This window comes from Callionymus lyra, chromosome 2 (assembly GCF_982586985.1).
Source record: "Callionymus lyra chromosome 2, fCalLyr1.hap1.1, whole genome shotgun sequence".
In the NCBI taxonomy this organism is placed as follows: Eukaryota; Metazoa; Chordata; class Actinopteri; order Syngnathiformes; family Callionymidae; genus Callionymus; species Callionymus lyra.
In genome coordinates, this window is record NC_141819.1 from 43,038,724 (window position 1) to 43,057,206 (window position 18,483).

Below are 18,483 nucleotides of genomic sequence, written 5' to 3' on the forward strand. Positions count from 1 at the left end.
GAAGTCCGTCCGGTGGAGCGGCTGGCTGGCGGCGGGGCTCCGGACACAGTCTTGAAGCGACGATCAGAACCTGGGAGTCTGGACTGAACCGGAGAATCGAGGACTCTCAGCCGACGACGAGAGCTGGGAGACGGACTGAATGTGAGGCGGAACCGGAGCAGCGGATCTCAGGTAACTGGAGCCACATCACTGCTACTTATATAACTTTACTTCCATCTTTTCAGCGTTTTTGAACGTTTGTCACCTGAAGCAAGTAAGAAACAATAACTAAAAATAATATGAACATTAAGTTATTTAACGTATTCTTTTTTAAACGAGTCGGGGTTTTGCTTTTAAATAAAATACTTTCACCATATCATGTCATCATTGTCTTATAACAGATTAATCATAAATATTTGGGATACATTTTATATATAGCTATGCTGAGGTGACAAATGCTCCTTTTTATACATTTTTCAATTGTATTTGTTAACAGTGAAAATGTAGGTTGTAAGTGCCAACACATCAATTTGGACTTTAAAGTGTTATATCAGGCATGATTTATGTTAAAACAATATAAAGCCTGTATGAAGAATGACATATATACATTATTATCAAATTACTAAATAAAACCCCACAAAACATTCGGCAAATGTAACGTTAGAGCACAATTTCTAATTCTGATTCTGAAATAGGGAGACGAAGCTTAACAACAAAGCTGTGAAGTTCTCTTCTGGGAAACATAGATCAACCCTTCAGACACGAACACACACGCAATATTGTCTACTGATCATCAAATGTTTTCAAAGGAGCACAATAGCCCGTGTGTCCCAGCTGGACATGTTGCTGTGATGAATATGTGGTTTACTGTTGGATATTCAGGTGTTAAATAATGCAAATGAATAAATATATTTACATCCATTTCATTAGGACCTTTGAACCAGGTGGCTTCTTCCTCCTTCTTGTTCCTATTTGAACTCACCCTGCTGCACATCAAAACACAATCTGATGAAAATGTGTTTCTTTACTCAAACATCTAAATAATCCACCATCTTGGTTATTTTGTAGTAGCAGCTACACTTATGGAAGTTGGAGAAGCGTATTTTGAGTGTGTCTGAACACAGTCGACAGAACAGAGTGAGATCATTAATTTTGGGAAATTATAAATAATAGGTGACATAGTCAATATAATATAAGTAATACAAGTGTGTGTGTGAATGGTTGTTTGTCTTCATGTGCCCTTTGACCATCTGGCATCCTGTCCAGGGTTTCCTCCACCTCTCGCACGAAGAAATTGGGATAGGCTCCAGCCCCCCATGACCCCTATAAGGGAATAAGCGTCATAGAAAATGTATAAATGAATTACATGATACAATTAAATAACAATAATATAAACGATTGCACGAAATACATAATGATGACATACATGACAACATGACATACACTACACAATGTCCAATATCAAAACATTATATTCAGTGAAATAGAAACGTTTTAGTGAGGGGCGTAAATATATAATATATATAATGTAAATATTATAAATAGTAAGAACTCTTGTCTGCGCTCCTCTCAAAATCTCATTCCAATCATCTTATTTGATCAGCTGACAAAATTATAAAACAGAAACTGTAAAGAACAAGATTAGATTGGAAGAAATAAAGAAAAACATAATAAAATACATGTCAAACTATATGGATAATGGGAAACAACTTCTCTTGATTACGTCTTAAATATTCTCTCGTCAAAAACCAGATCACATCATGTAGTTTTTATGAAAAAAATGCTTCATTAAAAGTATTTACTCTTCAGCACACGCTCACAAGTTTCAAACATGAACCATGTTGTCGTTCTGCGGTCCGAAGAGGAGTGCGCTCACACTCAGTGTAAACAAGAGAGTAAAACACCACCTTTGCACTGGTGGGACGTTGACCACATAAAACTGACATCATCATGCTACGCTCATGCTGCTGCAGGTCAGTGTTGCAGCACCATGGAAAATCTATAAACCACAGCGAGCGAGAGGAAGTGTTGCTGTATTGTGGGAATTGTTACAGATCAATGCAGTGTCCAGGCATGACCCAGTGAACCGCCCGCTCACACAGATCTATAATAAATGAACAGCCTTGAGTCATGCGCACAAACATAACTTTTAAAGAGTTCAATCCTAAAAGACTGAAACAACATGTGAAGCCTCATTAGGGCTGAGCCTCCGGTCAACAAGGGACGCAGCGAGAAAGAGTTGGGGGATCTGGGAGGTTGGGGGGCAAGGTAATTGGTGATTGTGTCAGTAGATGAGTGTGTGTGTGTGTGAAGCTGGTGGAGTCACATGAGCTGTCTAGGTGTCTAGGCAGGTGTGTGTGTGTGTGACATAGACGTCAGACTCAGAGACCAGGACAGAATATTAAATATCCCAAAGAGGCATTTTGTTACACAGTCAGCAGATACACAATGTCACGTTGTGCGTTGTCAATGTGTTCTTCCTTAAACACACACAACTGAAGGAACATGATATTTATCACTTAGATGTTATTGATTTTTTACGCTGCACAAGGGTTAATTTACATTAGAAAACACATTTGAAACATGTGAGTCATTAGAGTTGGGTTTTCACATTAGTTGCACTTTAATTAAACTCCCAAAATATTTTTTTTCAGCCCTAACTATAAATCCAATACTATGTTTTTTACTCCTTTGACCACTTCTTTTAACGGTTACCAAACTACAATACAATACTATTAACAAACTGATACTACCGTCACTGCTGTAACTAGTATTAGAACATTTCATGGAGTCATTACATTTTGAAGTCATTTTTGTGTGGCTACAATTTAAGGGAGAAAAATATATATTGCATTATATTTATAGACTTTACTTTAAGCAAAGTAAAACAAGAGTTTTGATAGTTCATGCTTTAAGTAAAATGTAGACATAAATTCAATCTTTTTATTTTTTTATTAATGTCATTCAATCAGAGACTAAAAATGTGGCACTCGTACATCAACTCTGCAGCTCTGTCAGTCTGACAGTCCAGCAGACAGAAGCTGGAACACAAGTGAGCGGCAGCAGGAGCGACACACTGACAGTTTTCTATTTCAATTTTAGAACAACACGGGCTGATTTGCCTTCACTTGCCAAAGTTCAGGCCTCGTGTCTGCCAGCAGTGTTCCAGCTAGTGCCGTCTGATGTCCACGTTTGTGCTCTCGATACTCAAAGACTGCAAATAGTGGAGCCTGGCAGTGTTGGGAAAAAATGTGTTTTGTTGTATTCTTGTTTTTCTGTAGATGATAGTGATGGTTTATCTTAGTTTTGTACATTATAAATACAGCAATACAAATAAAACATTTTGATTTAGTTACATTTGTGCTGATGAAGAGTTGAAGCGAAGTCGAAATGAAAGTGCTAAATATGGTGACCAGCAGACGTACGTGCTGGTTATAGTCTCTATAGGAGTTTTTGTAAGTTGATGGGAAGGGAAGAGCAGCATAAAGAGACGACTGGCCTCTCTCAGTGACACTACAAGCACCTCAGTGCTTCAGGGGCGTCGTTGTCTGATCACAGACGTGGTCGCTGCAGCAAGAGCTTGAAAGAAAAGCTGTGTCCGTCTCAGATCCAGATGGTGACGATGTTGTGGCTTTTCCAATTTCCAAGAAAAAAACAGACTGCACTGATGTATGTCTGTAAAAAACTCACAATGACACAAATTCACCAGTGATAGTAACCACTCCCTCTTCCTCTCTCAGTACCTCAACTAACCTGGTGGGGCACAACATTTTACAAAGATTTTACAAAATGAACAACATTATTAATGAAAGTGTAGCTCTGACGGTAGAGTGGTTGGCTTGCTGTTGGTTAAATAAAAACTGAATAAAAATTAGAACTGAATAAGAATGTGTCGTTTTCAGTTCCTGAACAGGAGACACTTAAAAGGCAACTAATGTGAAAACCCAACTATCCTGACCTTCTCACATGTTTCAAATGTTGAAGTGTTCCTACAAGATGCAGTGAGTCCCTCATAATGATAATCTTTGAAGTCATTACTTTCTAATGTTCTTTCTTGGCGAACGAGAGGTTACGAGAGCGGATACCATTATGACGTAATAATGGCTTCACTCCTCTACGAAGAACGCCCTGCTTCTTTCTTTATACACAAGTCCCTTGGAGGTGAAGACTTCCGGGTTAAGTATTTATGACAATCCTTCATGCCAATCAAAGCAAAGTGTTTTCAGTGGGCGGGGCTTAATCACATTTTCTAATGTGCATGTTTCAATGAAAAAAGTGTGTTGTGCAGTACAATAGTTTCCCTTCAATGTTAAGTTCTCAACATGTTGAATTGCACCATTGAAAACCAGCTAAAAGAAGGCCGGTTTTTATTCTTTACTGACACTTTCAGCAGCACCAACATGAGGCCGGTGTGGATAAAGAAACACAGAAATTCACAGTGGCACAAAAACAGACAAACAAGCTTTACTAAAAATAATAATATACAGATCCACTGGTCCATGGCCCCGTCTCGACAATAATTTCCCAGTGGTAGTCCCTCAAACATTTAAGTTTGACACCCCTGATTCAGCTAGACTAGAAGTTTGTCAAGCAGATTGCCAGGAAGTTTTCGAACTGGGATTACTTTTTCTTCATTTTAAAAAGCCTATTTAAATGTAAAAAAAAAGATTATTATCTTTTCCAGAGCAGTGGTGGGACTCACAGAATATTTAGAAAATGATCTGGATTAATTTGTGTTTTTTCTAGACGGTCTAACAGAAGGACTCTGTGACCTTTAAACAACTGAAGTAAAGTTCTGTAGCAGCAAGAACAGAATCTGAAAAAGGCAAAAACCAATTACATTCTCCTTCATACTGGCTGGTTTTAAAGTGATTAACAGCGTCACGAAACGACGCCGCCTTCATTGACCATCGTAGAGATTTAAACCATCGTGTTCTGGTCCTGCGGCCCACACTGATTATCACACTGGCCACAGAGCTCTGGTGACTCTGCGTTATCACCACTAACAAAGCTGGAAGAATCTGCCATTTAGGACTCTTCAAAGTTTTTTATTGTCCTGAGAGCGATATTAATGTCCGCATTAAACATCAGGACAGTAAAAGGAACCCTAAAACTGAGCAGCATCGTCTGCGGACCATTAACGTGAGCAAGATTCATCTCCTGCGGAGAACAAAAGCTCCCTAAACATTAAAGTGGACTCTTTAGGACTCTTGCAAAGCTCAAAACAGGCTGTCAGTCAGTGTAACCATGGACGCCACACAGCCAATATCAAATTAGAATATGCTCAATACTCCCTCAGGGAGACGGGTTAAAGATCTTTCCCATCGTCAGCAGGAGCGAAGCAGAGGGGGACCAGCACGATAATTGCTGATTTGATTAGTGTTTTCATTTTCAGAGAAACACAACACGGATTAAAAACACCCAGAAGTCATTGTTTTCTACTGTGGAGAAGAAAGATTTATTTTACATTTTAAAATGGAACATTTTAAGACCTTGTAATGCCTCAGGAAAGCCTGTGGATTGATGCGGCACATTTAAAAAACAGCAAGAGTTGCTCGTAAGTGTCGGCCAATCAAGATGGTAAAAGTCACGGGAAGTTCTCTTGGAGCTGTGAATTCAAAATATTTTTAAGGAAAGGTTTAAAGCTCAAGTATAAGCACATTTGAGAAAGTTTCACTTTGAAAACTTTTTAACTTTCATATTTCTCTTCACTTTAAAAATCATTTGTCTTACTGTTGTCTTTTTCACTGTTGATTTATAATCTGTCTGTATGGTGCCCTTATGCGTTTTGAGAGGCATCTCATAAATAAAGTGAATTATTATTATTGACTGGGGGGTCGCTCTGGTTGAGATAGTTCAGCAATAATATAGGAATATACATGCAAATGCTTAGTCCAAGTGATCCAAGTGAGTCCTGAATCCTGAGTTGATAGTTTGAATAAATTAAGTTTCAGTACAGTAATGTATATAAAACTCAATAAGAATATTTGTTATTATGATGCAGGATCAGGACATTTTCTTTCTGTAAAAGGAACTAAAAAAGGAGCTGTCGACTTGTGCAGTGATGGAGCAAGAGAAGACAACAAAAACGGCGGAACGTTTTCTTTTATTTCCGCCTAATAACGTTCATGTCTTGGAGGATAATCTGCTTAATGTAGAAGAAAGTTGTTCCGCCCTCTCTCATTGTGTTTTTTTGTAATCTGTCATTTTCAAAGTGATTCATCTCTCACTCTTGACACCTTCATTTCCAGCTTGTTAATTATACACAGCCTGCAGCCAGATTCACCTCCAGGTGTCTTCTCACGCGGGGAATATACTAAGCTGCTTCTTAACCATCAAAAATAGCAGGGTAAATATAAATCCTATGGGTTTTATAATCTAGCTGTATGTCCAGGACGTTGATTGACTCTAAATAAATATTTTCCTTCTAGTTTATTAGATTATAGCATTAAATTCTGAGGTCATTTGCTCATTTCTTTGTCCTTTTCACACCAACTCCTCTTTTCCGCTGCAGCTTACAAAAGGTTTCTTCTTCTCCTCGTCCATTCCCCTATCACCCTTGGGGAAATCACAGTAGGTCAGCACTTTCCAAGAAACTCCGAGCCAGTCGAAAGTGAAGTCACACTCATATGTCCAAGTTGCACTTTAGACCAATCCTTGATAAGACATTATCAGATAGATACTAATGTCGTGCTAATGGCTGCTTGTCAAACGCATCCACAAGTCCCAGACGGGGAGTTTGACCTACTGAATTGTTGGCTGGAGGTGACTCTTGATTCAACTTGTCCACATGTCTGAGCAAGTCCACAGTGAAACAATCCAAAACATCTAGTCAATGACCTGTAACTCAATAAGCAAGTAAGACACAAAATCTACCTCTGCAGAATTTCTTACTGGTTATCAACAAACAGGAAGTGACTCTGACTCATTACTCCTTGGATCCTACACACACATACTCAATGACTCAAGTTCTGAGACATGAATATGGTGAATTCCAAACATCTCAATAAGTCCCTGTTAGTAACAATGACTTTTTGCGTTGGGATTGTTGAAAAAGAAACTTTCCTGGAATTGATGGATCCTACTGATCAAAGTGAGTTCCTGTGACCAAGGATGTAAGTAAAGGCTATAATTTGACTTCACACAATTGTACCAAAGTACAGTGTTCCACGTATATTGTTCAGATCATTTTAACTCCTACACATTTGAAGTGGGAATTCATCTAACTCATTAATAAAACATGGTGTCAATGATACCACCTTAGTCAGTCAGTTTCCGACGTTCTGTGTAACAGACCCAGGTTGCGCTGGTGGATCTGTTACACCAACTAGCACCGACCAGTGCTGCCGTCGAGCTTCTCCCGAAGACCCAGAGCCTGAGATAAGATGAAGCAGCAAGCCATGCTGTGACAGGGAGGAAAAAGAGACGAAGGGACCGCTGCAGAGATACACAGACGAGTCTGTGTTTGCATGTGGATCAGGTGTCGGGAGGCTGCAGGTCTCGGCAGGTCTTGCCGATTCAGGGAGATGCTGATCCGTAAAGTGCGAAATGAGCTGCTGCAGGAGCGAAATTGAACCGTCAGAGGGGAGCAGGAGGTTCAACCTCTAAAATGAAAGAGTTGATAAGGAACATAACTTTATTTGATATATAGAAACACACCATAATAACATGAAGATTGAAGTCGAACGTCTCTACTGGAGTGCAGGTGGAATAACAAAAGAGAGGTTAATCATGAGCTGACAAAAGAAATAGAATTTATGAAACAAGCAATGAGACCAGGAATTATGAAATTTTGAAAGTTTTTTTTATTTATTTATTTTTCAACCTACTGTTGTAATCATTCATTTTTTCAAAAATACATTTAAATAGTTCTTTGTTTTTTTATGAAAGTATACAGAAAATGTAATTCTTAGTGAATTTTAAAAGATGTTTTTTTCACCGTCTCGTCGGACAAAAGAATGGATGTGGTCATGTGTGTCGTCAACGGTGGATGTTTCCAGCGACATGTCACTGCGACCACAGTAAATACAGTGAAATAAACATGGACCTGATAATGATTAATAGCTATTAACAATTTATAGAAACAATCTTGCTAGGAATCTGACTCACTCTGACACAGGACAGCAATTGGAATGACAATCACATTATACTTTCACAAAGAGTAGTAAAGGAAGTTATGATTTTCAATTAATTTTCTTTGACCTTCAAATGCTACTATGATAACAGTTTTTCGTTAAGGATCTAGACTCAATGAATCCTGTTGATGTAGGAAGCTGTCAATCTTCGCTAATGAGAAATGGCGTCTCATAATCGACTCATAATTCAGGTTGATGATCTCACATCTGTCTGTCAACATTGACATTCTGAGTGAGATGCACGACACGGAAATTTTGCACTGAACAGTCAGCAGCGATATTGGTGGATAAACTTTTATTATCAGATTTGAGTTTCCTGAATAGCTACGAGAGTGTTGACACTTCATCTTTGAGGTTTGTAGGACTAGTTGTCAGTCAACTGGTCTAATAGTAGATGGACTCATTTCTATTAAGCAAGACACGGGGACTCAGATATGTGTCATAGGTCAGAGTTTTAGATTGATAATAAAGATGTTAGGTCTTGACAAATCTATATCATGTCACCTCAACGAGATGAGACTGACTCGTTTTCTCTCTCTATAAGTTAGACCCACCTCTTTCCTATATATGTTTTATATATTTGGTCATGGTCTTCACATGAACTGTTGTAGTACTGTTGCTGTTAGAGATAATAACTCAGTCAGAGTAACTCTGGCTGTTTGTGGTCCAAGGATGGACTTTTTCTACTAGTCAATGACTCAGAATCCATGCCACCCATTTGCTTTTTTTAAAACACAAGTCAGAGATTTTCTCATGCATGTGTGGGATTCAGTGATTTTGCCGATTAAAAATATTGTATTTAGTAAGGTTGTTAAACCTGGTTGACGCATTGAGTGACTTGAACGAGCACCTTAAACAGTATATACCAAACAACTGCACCGTGGTTTTTCCAGTTCTCCCATCATCACGCAAGAATTGCAACATATTTGTCCTGTTCCATGTCTTGCATAATATGAATCAACTTTTTATTTTCTGCACAACAATCTCGTCCATGATGTTCCATATCAACTGAAGTTATATCATCTTTTGAAGTGGATATCGTATAACTGGATGTAAAATGCTTAGGTATGCACAAGCTGTTTTACTCAGTAACACGGTCCTTTTGAGCTGAAACCACTGGAAAATCGCTTGTTTATAATCAGTAGAGAATATTATCATTTTATCTGGTGGATGTTTTTTGGATGTTTGTCCTGCTCTTAAAAGTCACAACTTCTGGGGTGGTGACTCAAAGTGAATATGAAGAGGAGACGCAGCGAACAAGTATCAAGTCACACCTCAAGTTGATAACCAGTAGATGTTCGAAGGTCGAAGTGATGCGACTGATATGTAACTTATTTTGTCTTGTCGTAGCGTCTGCGGAGACAACAGTGGGTCAGGACAGTGACTCGGCTGTTTTCTCCTTTTCTGGACGGCTTCCTCCACTGTGACCGCGCAGAAGACAGAAAAAAGAATCAGCATATTTCCGAGACGACACTGAACCACGCCACCGTCCTCTACACTCGCTGTTCCACCCTCAGCTCTCGCCCCAACCCACGGCCCAGATGACAGCTCAGACACGCGCTTGGTCGTCCCACTCCACACGAGCCTTCTTTCCCCTCCTTCCAGTCCCCGTGGCGCTTGGCACAGATACCCATCACACAGACAGATGGAGCCAACCCTGACCCCTCTCCTCACCCGAAGGGACGCCAAGAAAATAAACGCCTGACTAGAGGAGAGGGGGTGGCAGGAAAAAGTACTGTTGTCACCACGGCAACACATCCCTGAGCCTCCCACCGACTCTCCCTCCGCAGGCAGGTGAACAGATTCACACTAGGGAACAGACATATCCATTTTTTTGTGTATATTGAGCTGGACACAGTTGTACTTGGCAGTCACACCTTGGCCCGAGTCCCCCCAAAAAAACAACAACATATGGATCTATGACGGATTAAGGACGACCTGTTGTGAGCCAAAGTTGGACCCAAGTTCTCTCTCTCTATGTAAACAGGTATGAGGTTGAAGGATACAGATTTTATTAGCAATCATACTGATACGTGCCTGCTAATGTTTATGCTTCAAATGTGTTGATTACTTTACAACTTGCCTTTTTTTAAATGACTTCTTGGACAACACAATTTTGAAATCATAAAAAAAATACAAAAAACATCTATTTTACAAATATTTTTGTTCAAAACTTTCATTTAGCATACGTGAGGTGACTTTAAAGCAAAAATAACATTTTATTATTATTATATTACATATTTATAGTAATGGTTTATTGGTTTACAGTCAAGACTCGCAGTGGAACTCTCTCCTGGTTATTTTAATGATGCTCTTCACTGCGTAATTTTGTAGAGTTACAGAAACTAACATATTACAACTTTGCATTGCGACTACGAGAGCAGTGGATATGATCTTTTTAACTTTAAGATATGTTTGTCTCAATTTTAATATATGAACTATGAGTATGCATAAAGCCTTTATCTTAATGCTGCTGTCTAATAGAATGATGCAAGTAACTTGGAATTCAATACAGTGATGAATTGAATAATTAGAGAAAACAGCTACATGACATTGCGACCCCCCGAGGAGAAACCAACTGGTTTTCTTTGTCTGATAATGAGTTTTCTTTCACAACACAAGTTAAAAAAGGTACAACTAAAACAAACTTTCAAGTATTTATTATGTCAAGGAAAAAACTTTTCCTACCAGCTAGGTTATATTTTATTTTTGTGTTGAAGCATTTCAGTAATACATTCGAGGTGTAAAAGATTAATTTGGCAAACTTCCTTATTATTTTACTATTCAAATTACAGAACACATTAACCTTAAGAAGCCTATCCACATGGTAATAGCATCAAGAGTATTGAAAGGAAACTTGTCAGCAGTCAAACACATTCAGTGTACATTCAGTCCAAAAATATACATTATTGTTGTTAACCTTTTGATTCTTTAAAGCAAGAATACTTTTTATTTAAACTTGTACCCATAGTAGCGCTTCGTTACTATCACCATGCTAACATAGCAGAACATCTGTAACAGCTCCAGGCAGATTCCCTATCGTTATAATCCATTGATCTTATGTATAACCACTGACCCGTAGTTGTTCTAAATTCATGAGATTGTCGCTCCTACGGTTCACAGATGTTATAGCTAATTGCTCTCTGCACATCCATTAGGCGTGAGCCATGAGAGTGTACAATGATATATCATGATATTGACTTTTTGTTCTTGTTTCCACCATAACTTACTAGATCAATACTTCCTCCACTTTTGTTTGCTTCTAGAATCTTCGGACGCACGAGAGTGTAGTCGTGCACTGAAAGGATCTTTGACAGTCCTCAAGGGGAAGGTCCAGCAGGTGAGTGAATAGTAAAAGTATTTATGCATGAACAAAAGCGTAACCTCTTCAAATATACACATTGAAATGAGCGTTTTCTTGGCCCTCTTGCTTATAGAGGGAGGTTCAAAAGGCAAGAAACAAGAAAAATGAACTGGAATGCTATTAACAAGTGTCAAACTATGTACTGTATTGCCAGTGATGTAAACACAACATTGTTTTTTTTGTGGTGTCAGTACAATATAGGAATGAAATAATAATATAAAATAAGCAATACAAATAAAGAATCAAGCACTACGTCAGCCATTCTGCGACGCAAATGCGAGCATTGCAGGGAGAAATCCAGGAGTTTTACCACGCCATTCATCATGTTTTGGAGCAAAAGATTATAATAAGCTAAACAATATGTGGGAGAGCTAATCAGAAGTCAGAAAGTCAGACGAGCTAGACGACTGTATATGGCCCACATGCCGTAGTTGGAGACACTAACCTCCTGTTAAACTGTTTTTGGACGTAGAAGCAGACTTCAGAGAACGATTTAAAGTTGACGGTAAACTCAATGAAATGAGCCCTTCAAGACTTGGAACAGATGTTACGACGTCCTTCTAGCTGGCGTGTCTGATCGGCATGCTAATCAGCCAGACAAGCCATTTCCAAAAAGAACGGAGCATAAACAATAAAAGAGACTCTAATGGGCGGTGAAATGAATTCTGCCGAGCGACCTAAGAGGAGGGGAAATACCTGAGTCCCCGAGCTTCCTTGGTAATTGGAGTGCAGTACAGTGTTTCTCCTCCGAGGCACTGCTCATCCGCTGACCTTGCAGCCATTCCAAACATTCCCCGAGAATTACACCGAGCTCATCTTAACAGTTTCCATCATTACTCCGTCAGAATTAGTGCAGGAGACGGTTGGACTGTTTCAGACGTTCAGTCACTGCAGCGTCGTTTTATAAGATCACTGTTGCTTCGTGTGGGATCAGCTCACATCAGAAGTAATAATCCTCACCGTCTCCCTGCAGATCTGCTCCTCAAACACACTCCTACAATCTATTAAGATTGTCTTCGATCCGGCAGCTGCTTTATTCGTCTGGGCAAAACTCTTTTAATGAAGCCAAATGGGAAGATAAACGGATCGTCAATAAATGCAGCGGGAAGATCGATGGCTTTGAATATGCAGCGAGAACTGTGAAGTGGTGACCCAGCGGAAGTTTCAAGAGCTCTGAAAGTTGCAGATCCAACACAGTCGCAGAATTTTTAAAGTGTCTTTGGCTAGTGACACAGCAAATCTTGATAATGGTTTGAATCCTCCTCTTCATCTCAAAAAGATGTCTGGTGCAAACACTGTCTCTGCTCTACATGTCCAAACATCAGTCCTTCCCATCTTCTCCACTCTTATAGTTTGTTTGTCTTCCCAATGACAACCCAAGTACTTTATCTCCGGGGAATAAACCTCTCTTTGAACCTGTTCTATTTTGCATTTTAAAAGCCTTTTTTTTCAGATTTTCCTGTTAAGTAAGAAATAGAGTAATACGTTTATGTTAATATTAATTATTCTTGGGCATAAGACCCTTCAACAACCTTCAAAGAGATCCCCTAAATGTGAGATAAGAAACCATAAATGTTATGTTTAATTGTAGATTTATAGAATTTAGATTTTAGTATCTAAAATGTACAACGTTTTAGGATTATAACTGTAACCAACTGGCAACGCTAGCAAGTCAATCATGGTTCAAATTTTCCCTCACTTTAAATCACAGTAGAAAACTGTTATTATTGCAGATTTATACAGAACAACAGCCAAATCAAAAAATTGAAGTGATAAAAGCTGCAGTCCATTAATTGTCCACTTGAGGCTGACTGTAGAATGACGGGAAGTCATGTACACAACCATCCAAAAGAATACTTGCATCAGACATTAATACAGTCTGATTAAAAACTGTCTTAAACAGTAGTTTCATTATCTGCAAACACTATGGTGGTTTACTTGACTGGCAAGCAAGTTAGTATTAAACACCATAGACTCGATTTGAATGTTACATCTGTCAATCTAATTCAGACCATCCAGACTCTGCCTCTTGAATGGAGATTTTCCCAACCAGAAGACTTCATTTCCAAGATAGTCTTCAAACCTGTGGTTTAGTAACAGATGGATGAAGTCACTTCGATATCTTATAAAGCCTCTAGTACTGTCATGACTCTTCACTTATCACTCTTCAAGTCATTTTATCCCTAATAAAGAGTGTGATTGCCTGGACTGAGGTGGAGACAGACAACCTCTCACATTCACTCGACCAGTTTAGTGTCTTCAATTAACCCCTGTATGTTCTTGTACTGAGGGAGGAAACCAGAGTGTCATGAGACACATTAGTGTGACAGCTTTGCTTATTTCTTTGTTTTAGTCACCTTAACCTGCACCTCAGACACACATACCTCAATTATGCTGCTATTTCTGTAGTTGACCGTGTCGCAGAACCGGACCCGTCCTGCAGGGATCAATTAGTGACTCGACACACACACTTGTACCATCACAACACACACACACATCGAGCCGAGCTGCGCAGAGTAAACACACGTACCAGTGGCGCTCTTGTCAAGTATTCGCCCTCCACTCGTCTTGTAGGACACACATGCACGGCCACACACACACACACACACACACACACACACACACACACACACACACACACACACACACACACACACACACACACACACACACACACACACACACACACACATACTGTACAGAAGGTGAGAAGCTACTGTTGGCAATAAACACCTCTCTTCACTTCACACCGTTTGTATTCCCATTTGTAGCTGCTGGCTCTCAAACTGTCTCCGGTTAATTAGGTAGAGTTTCTGGAGCTTGAGGTGACAACAACAACTTTATCCACCACTCGCCTCGCCATTGACGACTTAATGGCTACTTTCACATGGACAGTTACCGGCAGGTCATGACAAAAATAGAAGCTGAATTGGGAACAAATCTGGTTGTGTTGTCCCACAGAAAACCCACAGTCATCGACTTTATCCATCAACATACATCAATTTCTATGATGTTGTTTTACGCCTTCATTTTAAGTGATCCAATATTTGGAAAAAAATATGGAGCAATTAATGCCTTAATATATAAAAATATAGTTGGAAACGAAATCCCAGGAAAAAAACCTTCTCAAAATAAGCTTTAACTGACTCTCAAGCCAACAATAACACATTTTAAAAGCTACTTATAAAATTGGTTAAAAAACTTCAATCAAGAACATCTGGCTGTAAACTAGTCCTTAATTAAAATATATTTTTAATTTTATTTCATCGATGTTAATGATTGAATACAAAGCTATGAAACCTCACACAACGATAAGAAATAAACCCGTCTTTAGATGGGACCTGGGAGAGGAGGGAGCACAGATCTTTGGAGCCTGGATCACGCTGCTTCGCTGACTTTGATAGAAATGACGAGCTGTCGCTGTTGTAACCTTGAGCCTGTTTGTTTGTGTTGGTGTTCCTCGTTTGTGTATATGCGTGATGAGGGAGCTGAAATGTGCTGAGAGCAGGAAACATAAAGATTAAGAGCACGAGGGGGGAGGAAGGAGAAAATAATGTCAGGATAAGCATCGACATGATTGATCGGTGGTTAAATATTACAGCTCCAGCACACGAGCAGAATCGACAATAGACGCTGAAAGTGACACATTTTGTGTGTTTGAGCTCCTTTAACATGCCACTAGTTCCACTATAAATGTTGATTTATGGTCGGAAGAAAATACATCTACGCGAGTGAGCGTTTGATTACAAATTACACGTCATGTTTATCACTTCCTCCATGAATTGTGCTTCAACTAAGAGGTCCTCCATTCAAAACATGCACAATGAATCCACAAGCATAACTCCCATGATGCTTTGCTTACGCTGACGTGGTCAGAGAAGGAAAATTAATCAAGAACGAGAAGATTCTCATGGACCAACAAAAGTCAAATATTTGGATGAATGGATAGATTTTAGCTTTTGTGCATCTTAACATTTTTATACTAAAATAACTTGTGATGACACATCAACTTAAAACTAGTGAATGAATGAATATACCTGAACTTGAGGTGTTTTGTGTGATTTTTATTTTCATTGTAAAAGTTCTTGGGGATGATGTGAACATGCTACATATCATGTTGGTTGTGGTGGTGGTGTTAGAGAGGTTATAGAGTTATAACAAACACAACTCAAGGCTGTAAAGTTATCCATTAAACCCGTTTACACAGAACCACTTCACCTTCTTCCTCTTCTGCTTTCAGGTGACTCACTCTGAAACATCCTCGACCAGGAGTTGTATTGGAATGTCTGTGGATGTTGGACTTACTTTTCTGAGGGGATTTTAATTTCATCGGAAGGAAGAGACAGGATGTCAGAATTGGACGACTTCCCCCCTCTGCGGGAACCCCGAGACTCGGACGCGGGGCTCGGTGGTCCTGCTGACCCGGCTCAGATCCAGAACAACATCCTGGAGGAGCAGGTGGAGCTGTGGTGGTTCAGGGACCCGGGCAAGTCTTTACTCTGCTACTGCGTGGCGGTTTGCCTCATCCTGGGCTGCGGCCTCGGGGGCGTCGGCCTGCTCTCTACCACCACCAGCATCTCCAGCGAGTGGCGTCTGGGCGCCGGCACCGCCCTCTGCCTGCTGGCTCTGGGGGTTCTGCTGAAGCAGCTCCTCAGCTCGGCCGTGCAGGACATGAACTGCGTCCGCAGCAGGCAGCAGATCGACATGCTGAAGAGCGGCGGGCTGTCGGACCTTCTGGTGGTCCTGATCACCGGGCTGTCCCTGCTCATCTGCGGGGGGGTCCTCCTCCACCTCGCTCTGGTCAACCACATGCCCAAACCGGGGCAAGCCCTCAACGACATGTATATTTCCGGGGTGGTGTTGCTGGCGGGCGGAGGGGTCGCCGTTGCAGGCGTCGCCATTTACACCCTGGTGGTGGTTCTTCTGGAGAGAACGCGGCAAGGACGGAGGCTGGTTGACCGAGTCCTCACCATCTTCACCGTGTCTGGACACATGGACCACCAGGCACGACGAGAGACCACGTCCAGCCTGGCCAACCTCATATGAACTCCAGAACTGCTTTCAATGCAAAAACTAGAATTGCGCAATCTGACAAAATCACCAGCTGATACAAAGCACAATAACAAAGATGACGGCGCTAGCGTAACATGCTAGCAACCACCAGAAGTCCCGCCACTCAACACAGACAGCCAAGGAAACAGTGGAACAGTTGTGGCCAATCGACGACTCATCAATAACAGGGTTCATTATGTCATAATTCTTTGAGAGTTTAATGTTCAGACATGGTTGTGATACGATGCTGTGTGCACTACTGCTGCTTTTATCGTCCTGATCCACTTTATAGTGAAAACTTTAAGTTAGTGACACAGTTTCGGTTAGTGTACATCAGCCAGGGAGTATAAAGTATTTGCAAAATTCCTTTAAAGAAATGTTTTGGTCCCAAACAAATCACTGTTGCTATAAAAAAAAGAAAAAAAAGAAAAAGTAATTCATTTAAAAAATGTGAATTAAAGACTAAAAAACAGTATTTAAGTAAAATGTTATTTATTAATAAATAATCAATTGACAAAAAAGACAAAGTCAGGAGATTATCTATATTTGTTTGAATATATCACTTTAATTGTTTACTTTTCAAATAAAATGAGGTAAAACATTTAGAGGATTCAATTGAACTTAACTTGAGCGCACAAAAAGTCAAGAAAAAATAATATTGTGGCAAATGTTTTTTAAAACGGTCCCTCTAAGGCTTTTTTTTTTTCCGTTCATGAAAATCCACCTTTTATGTTTAGGTGTCAATGGAGTGGTCACTGTGTGTGCATCTGGATCTTCGTCTGAGGGACACCAGACCTCCATGCAGCAGCACATCACTAGCATTTATAAAATAATTTCCTTCAACGTTTCTGAGTACATTTCAAGATCCTGGTTTTCTAAGACTCCATACAAACCCCTGACTTCACTCTTTTTAAGAAACATTCTGAAGCTCAAATGATTGTTAGAAAGTGCTGACCTTGTCGGTATTTAGAAGGATTTGGTTGATTTTTAAGAGCACACAAGAGCAGGAGTAGCTGCAGAAAAAAAAAACAATTTTGAGGAGAGAAACTGGCAGCAGCGCTCAACTAAATGTACCGCAGGGTCGTGGAAATGTCATGACATCTGTCTTTCCTCGTGTCCTCTGGCCTCACATCTGCCACAATTGCTGAGCTATCTGGGGATTTGAGAGGAATTTGAGGGCAGATTACGATTTTTCAGATCTTTTCTCTACATTTATACAAGTGGGCGACTGAGGAGGTCCTCATTTATTGAAATGTTCCTCCAGCTTTGTTTTGTCTATAATGATTTCGTCTGACCGTTTTGAAGATTTTGTGGGATTACAGCACTTTGAATGTACAAAGCGATTGTTTATTCGAGCATGGACACCACAATGTTTTCATAAAGCTCCTTTAAAATATGTGGAGTCATTTCTGTTCGTCTCAAAATACATTTTAAATGAAAAACACTGATATGGTCAAATGGTTGTCTTAGTTGACATGTACGGTTTATGGGATTTGTAGAATATATCTCCCTTTCTTTCTTGTTTTCTGTTTGTTCAAAATACGAGTACATGAGGAGACATGAGGGACGTGAGAGAAGGAAGTCGCAGGTGAAAAAAGAAGACAATCATGAAGGTTTATGTTGGAAGAGAACATGAAGAGAATGACCAGAGACGAAGCACAAGATGAGTTAAGGTTGACTTATTATTAACAAGAATAAAGGTTAGTACTGTATAGCGTTGACAACTATCAACAACAGGGTCTTGATAAGTGAAACTCAGTTTTGTATTTTCACTTCCTGGAGACTGCAGAAATACAGCCATGTATGTCCTCTGTCCGTTCTTATCAAACCCCAAAGTCCAAAGAATTAAAGTCGCTTTCGGAATGTTTGAGCAACTAAAATGGTTGTTTGCACTTCTCAGTATGAGCCTGACTTCCTCTACAGAAGCAAACTTCCTCTCTACGTGTCATCGCC

The 18,483-nt window shown here is 39.9% G+C and overlaps 1 protein-coding gene across 2 annotated transcripts; it reads left to right on the top strand.

Moving 5' to 3' along the window:
• Positions 1 to 32: 32 nt before the first annotated feature.
• On the top strand, positions 33 to 17,926 carry tmem125a (transmembrane protein 125a). Of its 2 annotated transcripts, XM_087785361.1 has the most exons (5): positions 33 to 171; positions 9,465 to 9,908; positions 9,986 to 10,101; positions 11,381 to 11,454; positions 15,719 to 17,926. In XM_087785361.1, exon 5 carries the CDS (start codon positions 15,826 to 15,828, stop codon positions 16,522 to 16,524), a length of 699 nt encoding a protein of 232 aa, XP_087641487.1. In that variant the 5' UTR covers positions 33 to 171; positions 9,465 to 9,908; positions 9,986 to 10,101; positions 11,381 to 11,454; positions 15,719 to 15,825; the 3' UTR covers positions 16,525 to 17,926. The 2 variants fall into 2 exon arrangements, with proteins under 2 accessions (XP_087641487.1, XP_087641486.1); XM_087785360.1 differs by having other exon boundaries at positions 9,465 to 10,101.
• Positions 17,927 to 18,483: the final 557 nt, after the last annotated feature.

What these genes read in the sequence shown, in the direction of transcription:
- tmem125a (XM_087785360.1), top strand. Translation starts at nt 15,826, where the DNA reads ATGTCAGAATTGGACGACTTCCCCCCTCTGCGGGAACCCCGAGACTCG.